The 17,099-nt window shown below is 45.0% G+C and overlaps 1 protein-coding gene across 1 annotated transcript in view; it reads left to right on the forward strand.

Moving 5' to 3' along the window:
* Nucleotides 1-17,099, forward strand: part of COL27A1 (collagen type XXVII alpha 1 chain) — a 164,097-nt gene that overhangs the window by 26,320 nt on the left and 120,678 nt on the right. The window contains exons 5-7 of the mRNA XM_009286879.1: nt 8,396-8,449; nt 13,905-13,958; nt 15,996-16,049. Of these exons, the coding sequence (XP_009285154.1) occupies nt 8,396-8,449; nt 13,905-13,958; nt 15,996-16,049 (162 nt within the window). The remainder of the gene's footprint in view (nt 1-8,395; nt 8,450-13,904; nt 13,959-15,995; nt 16,050-17,099) is intronic.

A 17,099-nucleotide genomic window follows, 5' to 3' on the forward strand; every position in this document is an offset into this window, starting at 1 on the left:
GTCAGAAGAATGAGCTCTGTCTGTCTCATTTTGTTTCCAGTATCCATCTCTTCTTGCAAATCCAGTGCTAAATATTAGCTTTGGCTGCTTTTTGTTCTGTCCTTCACTCTCCCCAGCTTCCCAAATTGCTTCCTTTTGAGGTCCCTCACTGTCACTATGCCTTCACTAGTGAGGCCATGTTCTTGGACAAAGGACTCAACACACAAGGATGAGCTTTTGTGTTCCCCAGACTGAGACCTGCTCTCTGACTCCTTTTCAGGATCTAGAGCAAAATGTCTGAGCTGTTCTACAAGATCCATTGCAAATTCCTGAATTTCTTCCTCCCTACTTTAAATTCTGACGCAGATCTTTGAACATTGAGTGCTATGCTGAGGAAACATCTGGTGCCGAGTGCTGCAGCTAGCTGTGAGAAAAGCTTTCTGCATTGGCCTAGCTGCAGAAGTAGTCTCCCAAAGCTGGGCAACGCGCCTGATCTGGATACAGTTAACTGTTGGCACCACTTTCACGGTAGCAAGGTGCTGTCCCACAAGGTACGGTCACGGAGCCCATTTCCTGAGCACTGCACTGACGTGGGTTGGGAATCAAAAGATGCAAGTGTCTGAGGCTGGAAGGAGGGAATATTTGGATCCGTGATCCAGGCAGCATCCTGGCCTGGCAGCAGAGGGAGATTTCCTCACACATACTTGGCTAAAACTCAACCCCATGTAATGCCTTTAAAGAACAACCAAGAGGCTAAGAGCTAGAAGGCTGTGCATTCCCTGAGGACACTTGTTACAGTCCTGTGAGATCTTGCAGTAACCAGTAAAGATAAACGCAGCTCCTTCTACAACAGTAAAAACCAAAAGGTCTGCAGGACCCCCTGCAGCCTGAGCGTGGATATCAACAGATCTGAATACTGACTTGGGCCATAAGTGTAAGGCATTAGATAGCACCAGGCTCGTGTGTTTTATGGACAGGACAATCTGTTCCACACTAGATATGTTCTTTAGTGAAACATCAGCACGACTGGTTGTACAGCCCTGATGTCTTCTGTTTACAAATACCTGAGCAGCAACCACATCAGCAAACTGTCTGGAGTTTACAGTTCTTAGCAAGTCCCCATTAAGGCTGAAAGTTTGTTCTTACCCCATCTCATTACTTAGGAGAGGTGTTTGGTGTTACTTCTTGCAATCCTGTGGTGTGCAAGCTAGACTCCGTGTCTGGAGACCCCAGCTGCATCCCCTGCCTGCTGCGTGAATGACCAAATTTCAGCTCTACATCTGAATTCCACTACCTGCCAAAACTTGAGGTTTTCTGAAGAAAAAAGCATTGTGGAAGCCGTGTCATAACTTTCTGTGTTATTCCCCAGCTGTGGCATGCTCCATCCTATATTTAAGATCATCCTCTGAAAGACAATAAGCAACAGAGGATTTCTGAGTTCAGTCCCTGCCAGAGGTGCTGAGAATCAGCCCAGGAAAGCGTTCCCATTTAGGAAGTGCTCAGCACAGCTGAGCCCGGCTTGGGTCAGACCTCTGCAAAGAGGCTGTGCTAATTTTGGGAGGGGGCAAAAGGGTCACTCTGTAAATGTCTGGCCTGGAGCACTGGAGACAGAACTGCTCTGTGCATAAGTTGTTTTGACTTTGCAACATGTTTGTAGTATTTTTTTTCTTGTGGTTCTTTGGGGTTTAAGGATTTCATTGCAAAGAAGAAGAGCTGCCAGAAACTAAGACAGGCTTAGGGGAATTCTTGCGTCTTTTGTGTTTGTTGTGCATGAGCCACTTAAAAATAAATGTGCAACACTGCAGGGGTTATGTTCTACCTCTGCCTAACCGGATCCTCAAACAAAGCAGCCACACAGTTCTCACACCAGCCCAGCCCAATGGTAACCCATGAGGTGTCCCATGGGGCTCCAGACCAAGATTGGAGCTCCTGAGGGGGGGCTGTACATTGCATGCAACTTTGCCGTGCTCGATGCCAGAGGAAAGGAAGGATATTTCCTTGTCACCAATGCAGTTTATGGCCTAAAGCATGAGACATAATTGCCCTTGTTGTAGCTTGTGTAATTTCTACATTATTAATGCTTATACAATTACTTGGCTCATTTGAAAATCTAATCGCAACATTTGACTCACGACCTTTTGTAGCTGTGAAGTCCATAAAGTGGCTCTCTTGCTGACGTAGCGCAGTATTTCCACTCCTTTGAATTCTGTATTGTCTCTGTTTTATTTCCCTTTCTCCCCCCATATTGCTGAGGGTAAAGCGAAAGCTCTGATTAGCTTTTGCTTTGAGGGTGAGACTGTGGTCAGTGACAGTTCGTAAGAAAAGCTGGCTGATCCCACGATTCTGTCTCCTTGTTTCCAGCAGATAAGTATCGCTAGACTTGCCTGTACAGTCTGAATGTTGCTCTTCCACGTAAGCAATGCCACCTGGCTTGCAACAACAAATGCCAGTCTTTGTAAAAGCATGAAAGAGGTTGTGTTCGGGACACATCCTGGCATTCAAGTGCAACCCAAGGTAGAGTAGCTAAGTGGATAGTGGCAGTCTTGAAAATGACAATTTCTCGACTTTTAAAAGCCGATCCCCATTTTAGGAGCATGGAATTAATTTTACACCCTATCACTCAGCATCAGGGACCCACTGAGACAGATTCAGACTATAGCGATGTTCTTCTCTCTGCAACTATGAAGGCAGAGATATCTAACAAATGAAAGCTGGGTGTTTCTTCTTCCCGTTATTGCCTAAGGGACTCCAAGGGAAAGGAGTAAAAATGTTGCAGTTCTGATGACTGGAAATGATGGCTAACAACGCTTCCTCAGGCGCTTTGCAAACCTGTAGAGATATTGCTGTATTAGTCATGTGCACTTTACAGGAAGGTTTTCTCTCTGTCTGTATCCAGATAGGATTGGGTTTGGCTTTTATGTCTGCATTAAAGAATTTGAGGCATAAGCAAGAGATCTGCCCACACCGCTTTTCCTCAAATGAATGTGCCATGTGCCTCGGCAAGTGTCTGTGTAAGATCCGAGGTGCCTCTTGAAGGGAATGGCGGTTTTAGCAATGAAGGTTTTCCCCAGGTTTCTGTGATGTGAAAGCACTTTGCCGGGCAGGTAGTGGGACACCTTTTCCACAGCTGTGTGTGTGAGCGGTGGCACTCGGGTACGCGCACAGCAACCCGCACAGAGCAGTTCTGTGCAAGCAATGTGCGTTGCACTTCATTTCTGCAGGTGACCTTTGCATTTCTTCAAACATCAAGGTTTAGTGGGGAGGCAGTGACCGAGGCTGGGTTTTGCTAGCAGAGCTGTGCTAACAAGCTCTACAAGTAACTGTCAACAAAGGGCTCCCGGTGGAGCAATAACTTCTGCACCATCGTAGCTTATTCCTGCCTCACCCAGGACTCGAATAGCTTCGCTCCCAGGCTGTCTGCATCAGAGGCTTTTGCCAGCACATCTATGTTGGTCAGTCCCCACTGGTATAGTTAGACCAGCAAACTACCTGTGATTTAATCAGGTCTGCAGAAAAGTACTGTGAACCATGATACTTGGTCTTAAATGTTGCCTTCCGGGCGAGTGCTATGTAAACCCTAGTTATCTGTCCCCCTCCTACGTGAAGGAGACAGCAAGCCAACACGTGACAGGCAGGAGTCCGGTTGTTGGCTTCACTCCCAGGTCAGCAAGAAAAGAGCTGTGGTCAAACTTTCCAAAACAAATAATTTAGGAAGCCAGCTCCCACTGGAAGCCGATCTCTCTGTCTAACAGGTAAGCAAACTCAGATGTAAGGGGAGTGTTTTACCCATGTCCACGCAACAGGTCAGAGGCAGAATTGGGAATAAAAATCCTGGCATGCTGCAATTGCTCTTGTTTTATTTAACTTCTCTGATACAATACAAGAGAAATCTAAATGGATGGGTGAAGAGAATACCTGTGCACTTCCTGATGCTTTCGGATGTTCTTGCCATCCTCCTGTGAACCTCAGCAGCTTGAAAGATTGCAAGGTCCCAGTGTAACATGTCCCTGTTACATTTGGTCTGTGGTTGCAAAAAATCTCCCTTTCTTTCAAAATGCAGGGCTTCCCTCCTAAAACAAGCAAGAACTTAGTCAGCTGTAGAGGTTCCCCGGTATCCTCATTCCATTAGGAAGATTTTCCAATTTCTGAAAAGAAGTGTTTAAAGAAACAGTTTGTTTGGCTTCACTTCAAATATTTAGCTCATTTTTCAGCAAGCCAGAGGTCAGAGTGGGATCTGTAGGTCAGGAGCAGAAAAACTTGCTTTACACAGTGAAACCCCAAGACATAATGAGTTTTGAATTGAGTGGTCATTCCTTGGACTGAAGCTTTCTAGCATTTAGCAGGAGTTCGGAGGGTTTTTTTTCCCCTCCTCATGAATGCTGGAGGGATGGGGGGAGCTGTGCACAGTTATACTTTTGTTAATTTTTTGGGCTGTGAACCAGTACACATAAAAGCGCTTCTGTGAGCAGGGTCCCATCTCCAGGCGCGTCACGGAGATGAACTGGATGGCACAGCGTAGTTCTCAAGTAGCATCGTTCACGTAAAAGACATTCCAGGGAGATTACAAACCCGTCACCTTTGGGACAACACATTCAGATTGTTCTGGTCTCCGTGCCGCTGAGCCTTGGGCTGCTGCTGTCCCATGGTAAAATTTTTTCTTTTGGAGAACACATTCAGGGATTGTTCTGGTCTCCGTGCCGCTGAGCCTTGGGCTGCTGCTGTCCCATGGTAAAATTTTCCGTGGAATTTCTGGTGCAAGGCTTGGAAGATTTCAGATGCAAGTTTGCTTGCCGCTAGATTGGATTGTTTCAGCGGTTATAAGGGAGCCAAAGTGGGTGGGTAAACAGGCGCGCGTGCAAATAGTAATGCGTGCTGTGGAATTTTTTTATTCAGCGGTCTCAGCATTGTCCCATCCTGTGTGTAGAAAAGAGGAGCAAAACTAATGTATTGATGATAAATATATTTAGGAGAGTCCCAATTTCTATATATGAGTGGGAAATTGAATTAAGTCCAGGATAGCATGAGTAAAATATAGCAATTAACTATAGAACTACAAAGCAGTTAACTCTTGAATTGCTTCTCCATGGAAAGAGGGCTATTTCTGGGAGCACTGGTTGGAGATGGGTAATTCTGATGGGCGCAGTAGGAGAAGAGGAATGAACATTGGACTGGGTTTAATAAAACAAGCTGTTAACTTGCTTCTCCATGGAAAGAGGGCTATTTCTGGGAGCACTGAGCACTGGTGGGTAATTCTGATGGGCGCAGTAGGAGAAGAGGAATGAAGAATGAACTGGGTTTAATAAAACAAGGGTGGGTAGCTTGAGGGCATGATGACTGTTATTGGGGCTTGCAGATTGGTGCATGGATTAATGTGTAAGGCCTGCCTGTTCAGATTTTGTATTGCTAACAGCTCCTGAGGCGGATGCTGTCCTGTACCTTTTGTTACTCAGCCCATCAATTAACTATAGAACTACAAAGCAGTTAACTCTTGAATTGCTTCTCCATGGAAAGAGGGCTATTTCTGGGAGCACTGGTTGGAGATGGGTAATTCTGATGGGCGCAGTAGGAGAAGAGGAATGAACATTGGACTGGGTTTAATAAAACAAGGGTGGGTAGCTTGAGGGCATGATGACTGTTATTGGGGCTTGCAGATTGGTGCATGGATTAATGTGTAAGGCCTGCCTGTTCAGATTTTGTATTGCTAACAGCTCCTGAGGCGGATGCTGTCCTGTACCTTTTGTTACTCAGCCCATCTAACTGTACCACACCGCATCTTCCTCCTCTGCCAAGAATGTGGGTGTAATCACAGATTCAGGACTAACCATGTTGGAACACATCAAGATCAGTTATTTTTTACCATTTTTAGGACTACTGCCAGACTACGCCCTTTTCTCTCCACAGTTATGAGAGCAGTTTAAAATGTTTAGCGCAAGCCCCAGACTTGGTTACAGCAGTTTCTTGTGTGCCAGACTGGACTTCCCACTGTCACTTCATCAGCAGGATGTGGCCACTTCTCACTAGGATAAGACCACATTGATCTTTGGGAATAGGATGGGTTTCTGACCTTCCTTTGCCTGGATCACACGCTATGAGCCTCATTTAATTCAGTGGTAAAGGCTCCATCTTATGTCAAGAGCCTGTGTTTTTCGTAATCACGTGTTTTGTCACTGGATACTGGGACTAGATTCTTTCTCCCTTCTTTCCTCCTTTTGGTTAAGGCTTTTTATGATTGTGTTGCTGTGCTTTGGTTTAGCTCTGGAAGAGCCTGCACCAAATTTTGCTGGAGGTGTGATTAGTCTCTTATCCAGGAGCTCTTGATCAGCAACTGAGCTTCCTAAGTTCCAGGTTTCCTCCTGGAAACTATGGTTTTCAGCTAGGAGTCACACCAAACCATGCTGTTCTCTCCAGTCTGACAGTTTTGAGCCTGCCCCAGGCTATGGTGGAGCACGGATTTCAACTAACTGCACTGAAATGGGCTTTGAGCCAAGCTGCCTGATTCCAAAGTTGAATAACAGCTGAATTCCCTCCTCAAATCTAGCAGCAGTCTGGATTTATGAACCCTGTTCAGAGCTACCTAGATTATTGCTTACGTGTAAGAGCTTTTTAGTAACCCATCTTTTATAGAGACTTTACTGTTCTGATTTCTGTCACTTAATATTAATTTTCATACATATTTGAGACTTGGAAAACTTGGGTTGAAGCGCTTTTACTACCACAGACTTGTTGAATTACCTTAAGCAGCACATTGTTTCTGTTGCAGTGTCCCACCCAATGAGGTGGACAGATGATGTTTGCTGGGAAGATGAATTTATTTAAGACTACTTGGTGCTCAGTTACTCTGGTTACAGCAGCTATATGGTTTTCAAATGGCAAATTGATACTCAAATACCTTAATTCTAATTAAAGTTCTTTCAGTTTCATTGGAAATTCACAGCCAGGCTAAACTATTGGAGAATTTCAGGCTGAAAATTTGGAAGGAATTTAAGAATGGGATATTAAATTTATTTGGGGAAAAAATGCCATTTGAAAAGTTCAGCCTCAGCCTTTTAACTGAACAGCCTCTTACAGCAGAGCAGCATGTGTTGTGAAATAGCACTGAGCACTCAACCTATATCTATACCACTAGATATATATACTAGATATATACTAGTCTATACCACAAGATACAATAGCTAAATAAAAAAAGCCATTATTTTCTATTACAGTGTAGTAAAAATAAAACTGAATATACATCAGCGCACTCATGTTCTCTCAAAAGACAGGAATGGCACTGAACTTGGATGGCAGTCGCATGTTTAACTGCAGTGATTTTCCTTGGAAATCAGTCCCTGAAGATTTTGGCCCCACGTATGCTGAAGAGCTCATCGGAAATACTACAACTTACTGAGAAAGTGTCTGAGTGGCTTTTTATCCCCTAGCCTGTACTCCTTCTAACTAGAGGGTACAGTAAAATGCTCCTCATGGTGGTGTAAAGCTCACACACAGTCTTGGCAGAACAGGAGCCCTTGGAATTGAATCTTCAGGTTGTTTCATCTCCCAGGAACGTCTTCAAGAGGACTTAGAATTGTTATTACTTCTGCCTGAAAGGTTAACAGATCTTCTGTGCTCTATACAATCCCGGGATAAACTATTCTTAGCTGCTTATTCCAGATAACTCCCTAAATAGTCTTTGGAAAATATGCACGGTGGGTTAAAATACGATGCAAAAGGAGATACTGCTGTATGTGATCTGAGGTAAATACTCTGACAGTGTCGTTGGCTTGTGAGACCTATGCAAAAATACAGATTTAAATGGTTTAAACAGGGGCTTACCTGTGCTCCCCCCGTTTTACTGCCCAGCCATCCATTCTCTTTCTAACCTCTAAAGGCAAAAATCTGGTTGCTGGGGAAATGAGTTCATCTCAAATAGCTGAACAATTTAAAATTTCCCTTTAGTCATTAGTTGTGTTCTCTTCCATTTTGGCTAAAAAAAATTGTTAACACCCTGCCACGCTTCCACTCCCCTCTGCCTACCTCCACCTCTTTCTGCTGGGGCTCCTTGCACAGCTTTGACTCCCCCGACCCCAAGGTAGTTTCTGTTCCTGGTTGTGGAATATTTGGTGTACCCAAATCATCTTGTTGTCATGACACCACATGACACATCTTGTGGTGACAGACACACCACCTGAAAGAGCCTGTGGTTTCAGCCTGAAACCACCTTCTGTAAAGGTAGGTGGGAACCGGCAGCCAAGTTTCACCTCTCCGAAGGCACTAACAGAGTCCCGCTGAAGCTGTCTTTCTGCTGGGGGGCAGGCTGCTGGTGCTGCGCTGTTAGGTCCGGCCACAGCACAGCCTGAGACTTTCTGCCGCTCCCGGGACTAATGCAGATGCCTACGAACGCCTTTTGACTCTGTTTTGCGTTTGTTGTGTTTTTTAGGGTCCCCCAGGTCCCCACGGAAACCCTGGCTCACCTGGGCCCCCAGGCCTGAAAGTAAGTATTAATTGGCGTGAGGAGCTTTTGCCTTCCTGTTTCAGAGGACATTCCAGTGGGGGAAGTACAGACTTTTTCATCCTGCTCTGTACAAAATGACAAGTAGCCGAAGCCATTTCTCCCCTCCCCTCTGCTCACACACAGGCCCTCCAGCAGCACAGCCAAAGCTTTTCCCTGTGCTTGCGAGAGACCCTGCTGTGTGCCTCGGTTCTTGGTTCTCCCTAATTTCAAAGACTGCCTAATTAGGATCCTGCTTAAGCTATGCCTGTGCCAGGCATAGCCTGCTATGTTGAGACGAGGGCAGTGGAATCCTCCCACTCCAGAGCCTCACCAGGTCTGGATTTCTTTCCTTTGTCATTTCTCTTCTGGGGATTTTGCAGCCTGCTCATCCAACTTTGGGTCCGGACAGCGGGGAGGGGACTGGCAGCACCTGGGGCTTCCTCTGCCTTCCTCCTCCTGAAACTCCCTCGTCTCTCCTTCCCTCTCCAGAGTTTCTGGGAACCCTGGCCTCCATCAGTCCTCCCAAACCGATCCCATTGCTTCCTTCTAGATGTCCTCATCTCTCCCATGAGGTCTCACAGACCTCCTCCTGCAGCGCCAGGAGCCCCGTGTTTTGTCCTTTTCTCCTGTGCACACGTTCTCCCCAGGGAGCTGCAGCCGGGTGGGAGCTGGAGTCACCCCCCTCGCAGCCGGACCTCCTCCCTTTGCATGAGACTCTAGCACAGATGCAGCTCCAGAGGGGAGCTAATCCAGTGTGCTGCAAAACCCTTCAGAAAGACGTTTTAATTCCCAGCTTGTTCCTGTGTAAAAGGCTTTGTGTTACCTAAAGACTGGGAAGTTCCTGGGAAATTGGTTTGGATTGTTTTGGTGTCGTTGTTTACACAGAAATAGATTTATATTTTATAACACCTAACTGGGACTAAGGAATAGTTGAGTTTTGAAAGGCAGTGCTTAATAGAGGTTTTCACTACCAAGGAAGCTGTGGGATGTCTCAGCCAAACAGAGAAAGGTACAAGCAAGAGTCTTTTCTTTTTACAATCTCATCAGTAGGCAGAGATGTTATGAACACTATTGATGCTCTGGGAAAAAGATTCTGGAAACTTGGCATGCTGCCTCTACGTGATTAAAAATTAGGCACTGGAGACATGCTGGTGAACAGCAGCTGTTTTAAATTCTAAAGTGTAGTTATATGGCCTGAAAAGGGAGGCTGTAAAAGTTCTACATCGTAGTGTTCTGCATTTATTCTCCGTCAATGACTTCCAGATCACACTTGTTGAGTTTTATAAGTCAAATCAAAGTTCCTTTATCTAGCTTCCAGTCCTGCAAATTCAGCCTGATCCAATCTGTAGAGTCAAACTATGTTTCTATGCTATAGGATTTAAAAAAAAAAACCCACACTTTTAGCCCAATGCCATGTCAGAAATCATCATTTGGTTGTAAAGCTGTATTCAGCTGGTCTCCTACTAGAAATAAAAACTTCCTGTAAACATTTTTCCTCCATCTTGATGCGCAGTCTGGCAGCAGGAAGCCCTCGGCGGATGGATAGCTGTAATAGTCTGCAGCAGAGATATGGTGTCATCAGTCTGTGCGATATATTTTAATTTTGTCTGGCCACCATTTGCAGGATTAGGCAGTTCTGCACGATGCTTCGTCAAAAGAAGTATTAAGTTTGCAATGGGATGTGAGAGCTGTAGCTCAGCCCAGGCCTGGGCATAATTTCACCTCTAGCAGGGAGAGCCTGCTAAGCCATGACTGCAAGACCTTTGCATATGAAGCACTTTTTGGAATTAGCCCAATCATGTCAGAAATCATCATTTGGTTGTAAAGCTGTATTCAGCTGGTCTCCTACTAGAAATAAAAACTTCCTGTAAACATTTTTCCTCCATCTTGATGCGCAGTCTGGCAGCAGGAAGCCCTCGGCGGATGGATAGCTGTAATAGTCTGCAGCAGAGATATGGTGTCATCAGTCTGTGCGATATATTTTAATTTTGTCTGGCCACCATTTGCAGGATTAGGCAGTTCTGCACGATGCTTCGTCAAAAGAAGTATTAAGTTTGCAATGGGATGTGAGAGCTGTAGCTCAGCCCAGGCCTGGGCATAATTTCACCTCTAGCAGGGAGAGCCTGCTAAGCCATGACTGCAAGACCTTTGCATATGAAGCACTTTTTGGAAGGTGTTTATCAGAGCCCAGAGTTTTGACTTCCCTCCTTCCCTTCATTCCTCTGGTGTTACACCAGTTGCAGAAGATGGACTTTGCACGAAAATTTGATATTTCACCCCCTTACATTTTAAATACCTCTACCCTTCACCAGGCTTGGCAAGCCTGCACCTGGGTATATCTTCTTAGTAGACCCAGCCCATGGCTGAAATTATAGACTTGTGAAAGCTCAGCCTGGGCATCAAGGCAGAGCAGCCCCAACTAGAACTTCTCTTACTGAGAGCCTTCAAGTAGCTGCTGGACTAGGTCTTCCTTAGATAGTAGTTAGTACCATGGGAAAAACAAGCAATCCAAGAAAGGAAACTGAAGTTTCCCAGATAGATACAGCTTGGAAATCATGACTAACACCAAGTCATTGTCACTTAGGAAATAACCCAGGAGCATAATTTTTATCAGCTGAATTAACAGAGCACTCATAAGGTCAGGCAATCAGCTGCCTATAAGGGATGTGATGTGGCATCGCAGCTGGCAGAGAGGTGTGTGTTTGTGCACGTCCCTTCTCCGGTTGTATTGCACTGGTGAGCACCAGCGTTGTGTTGTCGGACTGCTACATTTCTGAATCTATCCTGTGCAGAGTCCACCTTATTCTTAGCACTGGAGCTGAGCACTTGTAGGCCCTTGCGCTTAGGAAGCTGATCTTCTGCACAGAGCTGTATGTAATTGTTGAGCCATATTCCCGCTGATCTGTTTGGGCATGGTTCCACTGACTTCAGTGGCATTACACCCACTCACGCCACCTGAGAATTTCGCCCATCGTGCTTTCTCAGCAATTTATAATGTGCAACTTCTTAAAGGGGGCTTCTTGCCACTTTTTGCATTCTGTTTGTTGTCCTTGGCAGCTGCAAAATTGCTATTGCATCTAGTTAGCAAAGACTGATTATAGTAGATAAGCTCTTAAATGGCTGTAGACATATGCTGGGCTAGGGTTGTGCCTGGCCTGTGTGACCTGTAAGCTGCTGGTGGGGGCAGAAGGGGCATTTTTGCTAACGACTAGATGTAGCTCCGAGGATGCCCTAATAGAGTTTGGGATTGGGAGGAGGATTAGCTGTCAGACAGGGTGTGTTTTCGAAAGCCATGACAAGAGCTGGGAGGGTTTTGGCATCAGGCGTTAGTATGGTTTGCTTAGTTAGCTGCTGTGGATAAATCTCTCTTGTTACAGTGCTAGGAAAAATTGAATTTTCCTTTTAGTGAATGGTTTGGCTCCAAGGTAGCTCATCAGTTTGGCTCACTGATGTTTAAAATGCTATTAGTGGGATTGCAAAGCTGAGGTGTTTAAATTGCACAGCTCTAGACTTCTCCCAGGTAGGGAAAAAACCAGAAGAAAACAATTTCTTCCTTTACAAGAGGAAGTACTGTGCTCAGCCAGTTGGGATGGGAAAGAGAGACGCTTGTGGGCATGGTGCCAAGGCTTTAGTGATGGACAAGGCTTAGGCTAATTCCCATGTTGTGGTTGCTGTGCGAGAAGAGTTGGGCAATTAATCCACAATTTCAGCCCTCAGCATCCAGGCATCTGTGCTCTCTGGCCCTGATGCCATCTTGCTGATTAATCTTAGGGAAGTGTAATCCTACTTGTGGCTGAGTTCTCCATCTGTGTGATGGTCTCAGCAGTGTTGAACACAGAACCGTGATGCAAAGCACAGTCTTTGCTAACGTGATCTGGAGCTTCCCAGGGAAAAATGTGAGAGGCTTGTATTCCTTTACATGGCTGAAAGTCATTGCATTGAGCACATGGCAAGATTTAGGGAGAGTGGTGGGTGTCTACCTGCTGCAGTAAATTAATTTTGCAGAGTAGAAATTAATACCCTGTGATCCTGAGGACTGCTTTAATCTGTTCCAAGCAGTTGTAGCACCCACTGACTGCTCTGAAGCTCAAAGAGTGGGAGAATTGCCCTGATAACAGCTGCATGCAAAGCAAGATTATCTGCATGACTTCATTTACTGTTTGGAAACCAGGCAGCCTTCATTCAGAATTTGTACAGATGCATCTGCCTTGAATCAGCAGTGCTCCCTACAGTCCGTAGCCAAGTAGTCTCACTCCCTGAACCTTGCAGCTTGTGGTGTATGGTGGAGGAGGAGAGGGAGATTTACACTCTGTGCAAGGTGGGAAGTATGTGTCGAATGCAGCCGCAATGAGGCTGCATGGAAAAGCTGCTCAGCTAGCTATAACTAGACCTTTGTGCTGCTAATGAGAAATGCCAGTTAATAAATACTATTACTCCTTTGTAGGGTCTCACCTTCCCTCCCAGCACTTCACTTGACAAGCATTAATTAACCCTCACAACTCTCTTGTGCTTGGTGGCCGGTTTTGAATCCCGTGCTGCTGATGCGGCACACAGAGGTTGCAAGTTGTTGATGATCACAGCGGTGTTAAATGGCCAGTGCCTGATATTGGGACACCTGTGTCCTAGCTGTACCAGAAGAGATGTTATACAGACCTAAGCTTCTTTGCGTGCTAAGCCTTACCTTTCCCCTGCCAAAAGAATCTGGCACGCTTCAAATCTCTTCTAGTTTTTCCTACTTCTATGTCTCACCCTGTTAGGTGCACACATCACCTTTCCACCTTTTAAGAATTTGAACTAGGATTTTCAAAGGGATCTACTGGAATTAGATGTTCAAACGCTGCTGAAATTCCAGCCTGTGTTCGTCAGATCACAGTCTTAAATTGTAACTTCTCTCATCACAGTTGTTAAAAAGGAAAATGAAGAATACTGCCACTTAGGATAAAGTGTGCCTCTTTCTTCTGCCAGCCTGAAAGCTTCACAATTGCTCTGGCTGTTGGTAGTGTCTAATTAGTGTAACTTTCTCTGCAGTTTCATCTGTTCCCCACAGTTAAAAAAGCAACAGCAACTAGCAAGATGTTAAGAAGGCTGGTTTAGCTGCAGTAATAGGCTTGGTAATTATTTTTGTGATGGTAGTTGTAGACAAGGAAGAAATCACAGCTGTCTAGTCTAATAAGTATCAAAAGTCCTGACATTTCCTTTTTGCAGTTATCCTTTCTTTAGTCAATTTAATACTGTCAAATACTATTTAAAACTCAACGCTTTAGCAGCAGCACTGACTCACCAAAACCAGCCCCGGAAAAACAGCTATACCTGGGGACTTTAATACATTTGGGATGTCGGGGCAAGATGGAGGTAAAACAAAATGCTTTTCTGATTTGGAGGTTTGATGGAAGCAGAACCACATCTATAGCCTGGGTCCTTGGATTATGTCATTAATGAAAGTTTTTCATTTCAGGGTCAGAAAGGTGATCCTGGGTTGTCACCTGGAAAAGCTCGCAATGGACAGAAGGTAAGATGTTGCCCAGAGTGCACAGGCATCAAGACCACGGTGCGCTTTAAGCCCTGCGCGTGCACATGGAGGGAGTCCATACTGCAGCCACGAGCATCACAGCTACTCAAGTAGACTTAGGACTGAAAATTAAGACTTAGACCCTGGGATTCAGGACTAAAGAGAGTTAGCTAAGGTATTGACCACACTGCACTGAAATGCTTGCTGCCACAGCTTTTTGTTGTCCAAGTGTTTATCCATTTTATGCATAATCTACAGCCCAAACTTAAGTCCCTGCTGCTGTAAGCATGTGGCTACTTAAGCTAGGTATTTAAACTAGCGCATGTGAGATACAGCCACACCTTGCCAGCTCTGGGCACGCAGCTGTAGAAAGAGGCAATCCCAGTGTGAGCAATAAAAAACTTGAAGGCAAAGGAAAGGATGTTCTTGACGAGGAGCTGAGAAACAGTGCTTTGCCTCACGTCACGTACACAGCCTACAGCAGATCGGTACTCTGAGAGCAGCCGTGCCGTCCCACTGGTGGAGAAAGGGAGGCTTCTCAGACCGTTGCACTGCCAACGCATGGGCCCTGCTGTGTGACAACCAGTGGCCTTTCCACCAAGGTCTACTCAAATCAACACAAAGCACACAACTGGGAAGTGTAGCTGGTTTCTGGATTTAGCAATCGTTAAGGATCAGGGTTCTGCTAATTCTTTTCAGTAAGTTACAACTCCCGTTTTTGCTGTTTCACAGCTGAGCGATTTTTACTGAGGCAACAAGGCCTCACAGAAGTCTAGAAATGAATAGAAGAGTGATCAGGGCTCCACAACATCTACCTCGATTAGCTCTTTCAGTGGTACCTGCACAATACTTCATAACTCATGTCCAGGGCAAGAAGCCTGGTTCTCTTCTTTTCATCATAAGCCTTGCTATAAATGCACAGCTAATAGAAAGCATCAGCCATGAAGAACTTAGGCCCTTCGTTTGAAACCAGATGCCTTGATGAAGCACAGCAAGCCACACAGATGCAAGATGGAGGGTGACACTAGAAAACCTTGAGATGGCTAAGTCTGAAACGATGCTTTTAACTTAACAGCACGAGATGCCTTTTGAAATTTCTGGTACACTACATCAGAATGGCATCACATGGAAATCATCCACCCGCAGAGCCTGGAACCGTTTTCTTGCAAGCGTGCTCAATATAAGAAAGGGAGAGATCCAGATCACTTTTAGCTCATGTTAACAAGGCTTTATTCCTGTTAGCAGTAATAGAAACAAGGAGTTTCCAGCAGGAGTTTGGAGTGATGCCTAATTTTCAAGCTAGATACTCCAAATGCATTTTCAGTAAGCAGACACAGCACAGTGGTAGAGACTCTAAAGGGGTTTTTGATCCTAATCAGAGGAGGCCAAAATGGGCTTGTACGAATGGATTGGATGTTAGAGGGATCTCACAGCAAAATGCTTCTCCGTTCCTATGATGATTTGTGTATGCCAGCTGGGATGTGATGCGATCCCTTTCCCGAAGCACAGGCCACTGAAAAAACCCTCCCACCAGCAGCCTGCAAAGGTTCAAGCCATGTCATATAGGCAGGTTAAATAATTATACCGTCAGCGCCATCTGAACTGGAGCGTGGGCTGAACCAGTGCAGTAATGTAGTATAAGCACAATCACAGGATTTGGCAGGAGGTACCTGTTGTTCTTGTTGCATTTAAAAAGCTAAAATTTTCTTGCCTTGGTGATTTAGATGCCTGTCAAAAGGCAAATGAAGTATGTGTCTGAATGAGATCATTGAAAAAAAAGCATTCATTCTGCTGGCAAAAAGCTGGACTGTAGCAACAGCAGCCATTATTTAACTGGGTTTATTATTTATCTGAGCCAGTTAATAGAGATGAAGTTTAAATCTACACTTCTTATCCAGTCACTTTTTGAAGAGTTGCGATTAGAATCAGAAATATCAATAGTTGGGTGCTACTGTCAGCAAAATAATTTCAGTAACAGTACGCTAGGCATAGGTAAAACATTGCTGAAAACTAATTCAACTTGCTTGCTTCCTACAGGGAGACGTGGGCTTACCTGGTTTGACTGGGTTCCCTGGGCCACCTGGTAGAAAGGTAAGAATATGTTCTTTTCTAGTGAATTAGATCATTATTTTTATTTTAAAATGTTCTCCTCTAACTCTGCCTAAAAGATTTAATTGAGTCCTAGTACCCAGCGAAAAAGTCTTATGCCTGTTTCACAGGTGTATAAACTGGGACGTAGGCTGAAGCAACTGCCTAAAGGTTGTACCAGCAAGACTTATGTAAGAGATGAAATTCTGGATCCAGATTTCTGTTCCTTCTTTGCATTCCATGTCCCATTGCACTGCATCATCCCTCTGCAGCCTGATACTGGGTCTTCCTCAGCAAGCTGAATTTAGGTCTGGTTCAGCCAATATGTAAACTAAATGGATCTACAACCGGCATCAATACTCAAAGGTTGGATTCAGAACAGATTTAGACATTCCACGGAAACCTTGACTGTCTCTTCTGTTGAAGCATATTTCAAACAAAATACCTGTATGCCCTCGCTCTATTTTGCTTGGAGACTGACAGCACTGGTCAGGTTTTACTTTATTTGCTTCCATATTGATGTTTCAACATCATTAACATCACCAACAACATACCCATGCCTAGAAAAGGATACATGGGGATAGAGCACAAAATCCATCCCTGCCTTCATGTTGCATTAGTGTGTGTGCTTGTGTTCACGCATGCAAGTCTGCACAGCAATACCTTAGCAATCCATACCTTGAGCTCACGTCTTTTATATATCAAGGACACTTCAGTTGACCTTCCAGTTCCAGGCTGTGTTGGTAGGTTGGTTTGGTTTTGTGGAAGCTGGACCTGTTGCAGGGAGCTGTTTGATAGTTGGGCTCAGTGGGCATGACTTGCCTTTCCAGCAAGCCAATATTGACATAGCTAAGCTGAACGGTTAAAATTAGCATCTTGTTTCAATCACTTCATCAGTCAAGGGGCCGTTGAAGATATACTGTTCTTCAGGCCAATTAGCTGCACACAAACACCTACTCGGGTATGCTTTAAGACTCTGGGGAGAGAAAGAAGGTGTGGAGGAGGCTGAAGGAAACCCTCCCTCTCCATGATTGTTTGTTTGTATGCTTTATA

This window comes from Aptenodytes forsteri, unplaced genomic scaffold, assembly GCF_000699145.1.
Source record: "Aptenodytes forsteri isolate BGI_AS27 unplaced genomic scaffold, ASM69914v1 Scaffold136, whole genome shotgun sequence".
Lineage (NCBI taxonomy): Eukaryota > Metazoa > Chordata > Aves > Sphenisciformes > Spheniscidae > Aptenodytes > Aptenodytes forsteri.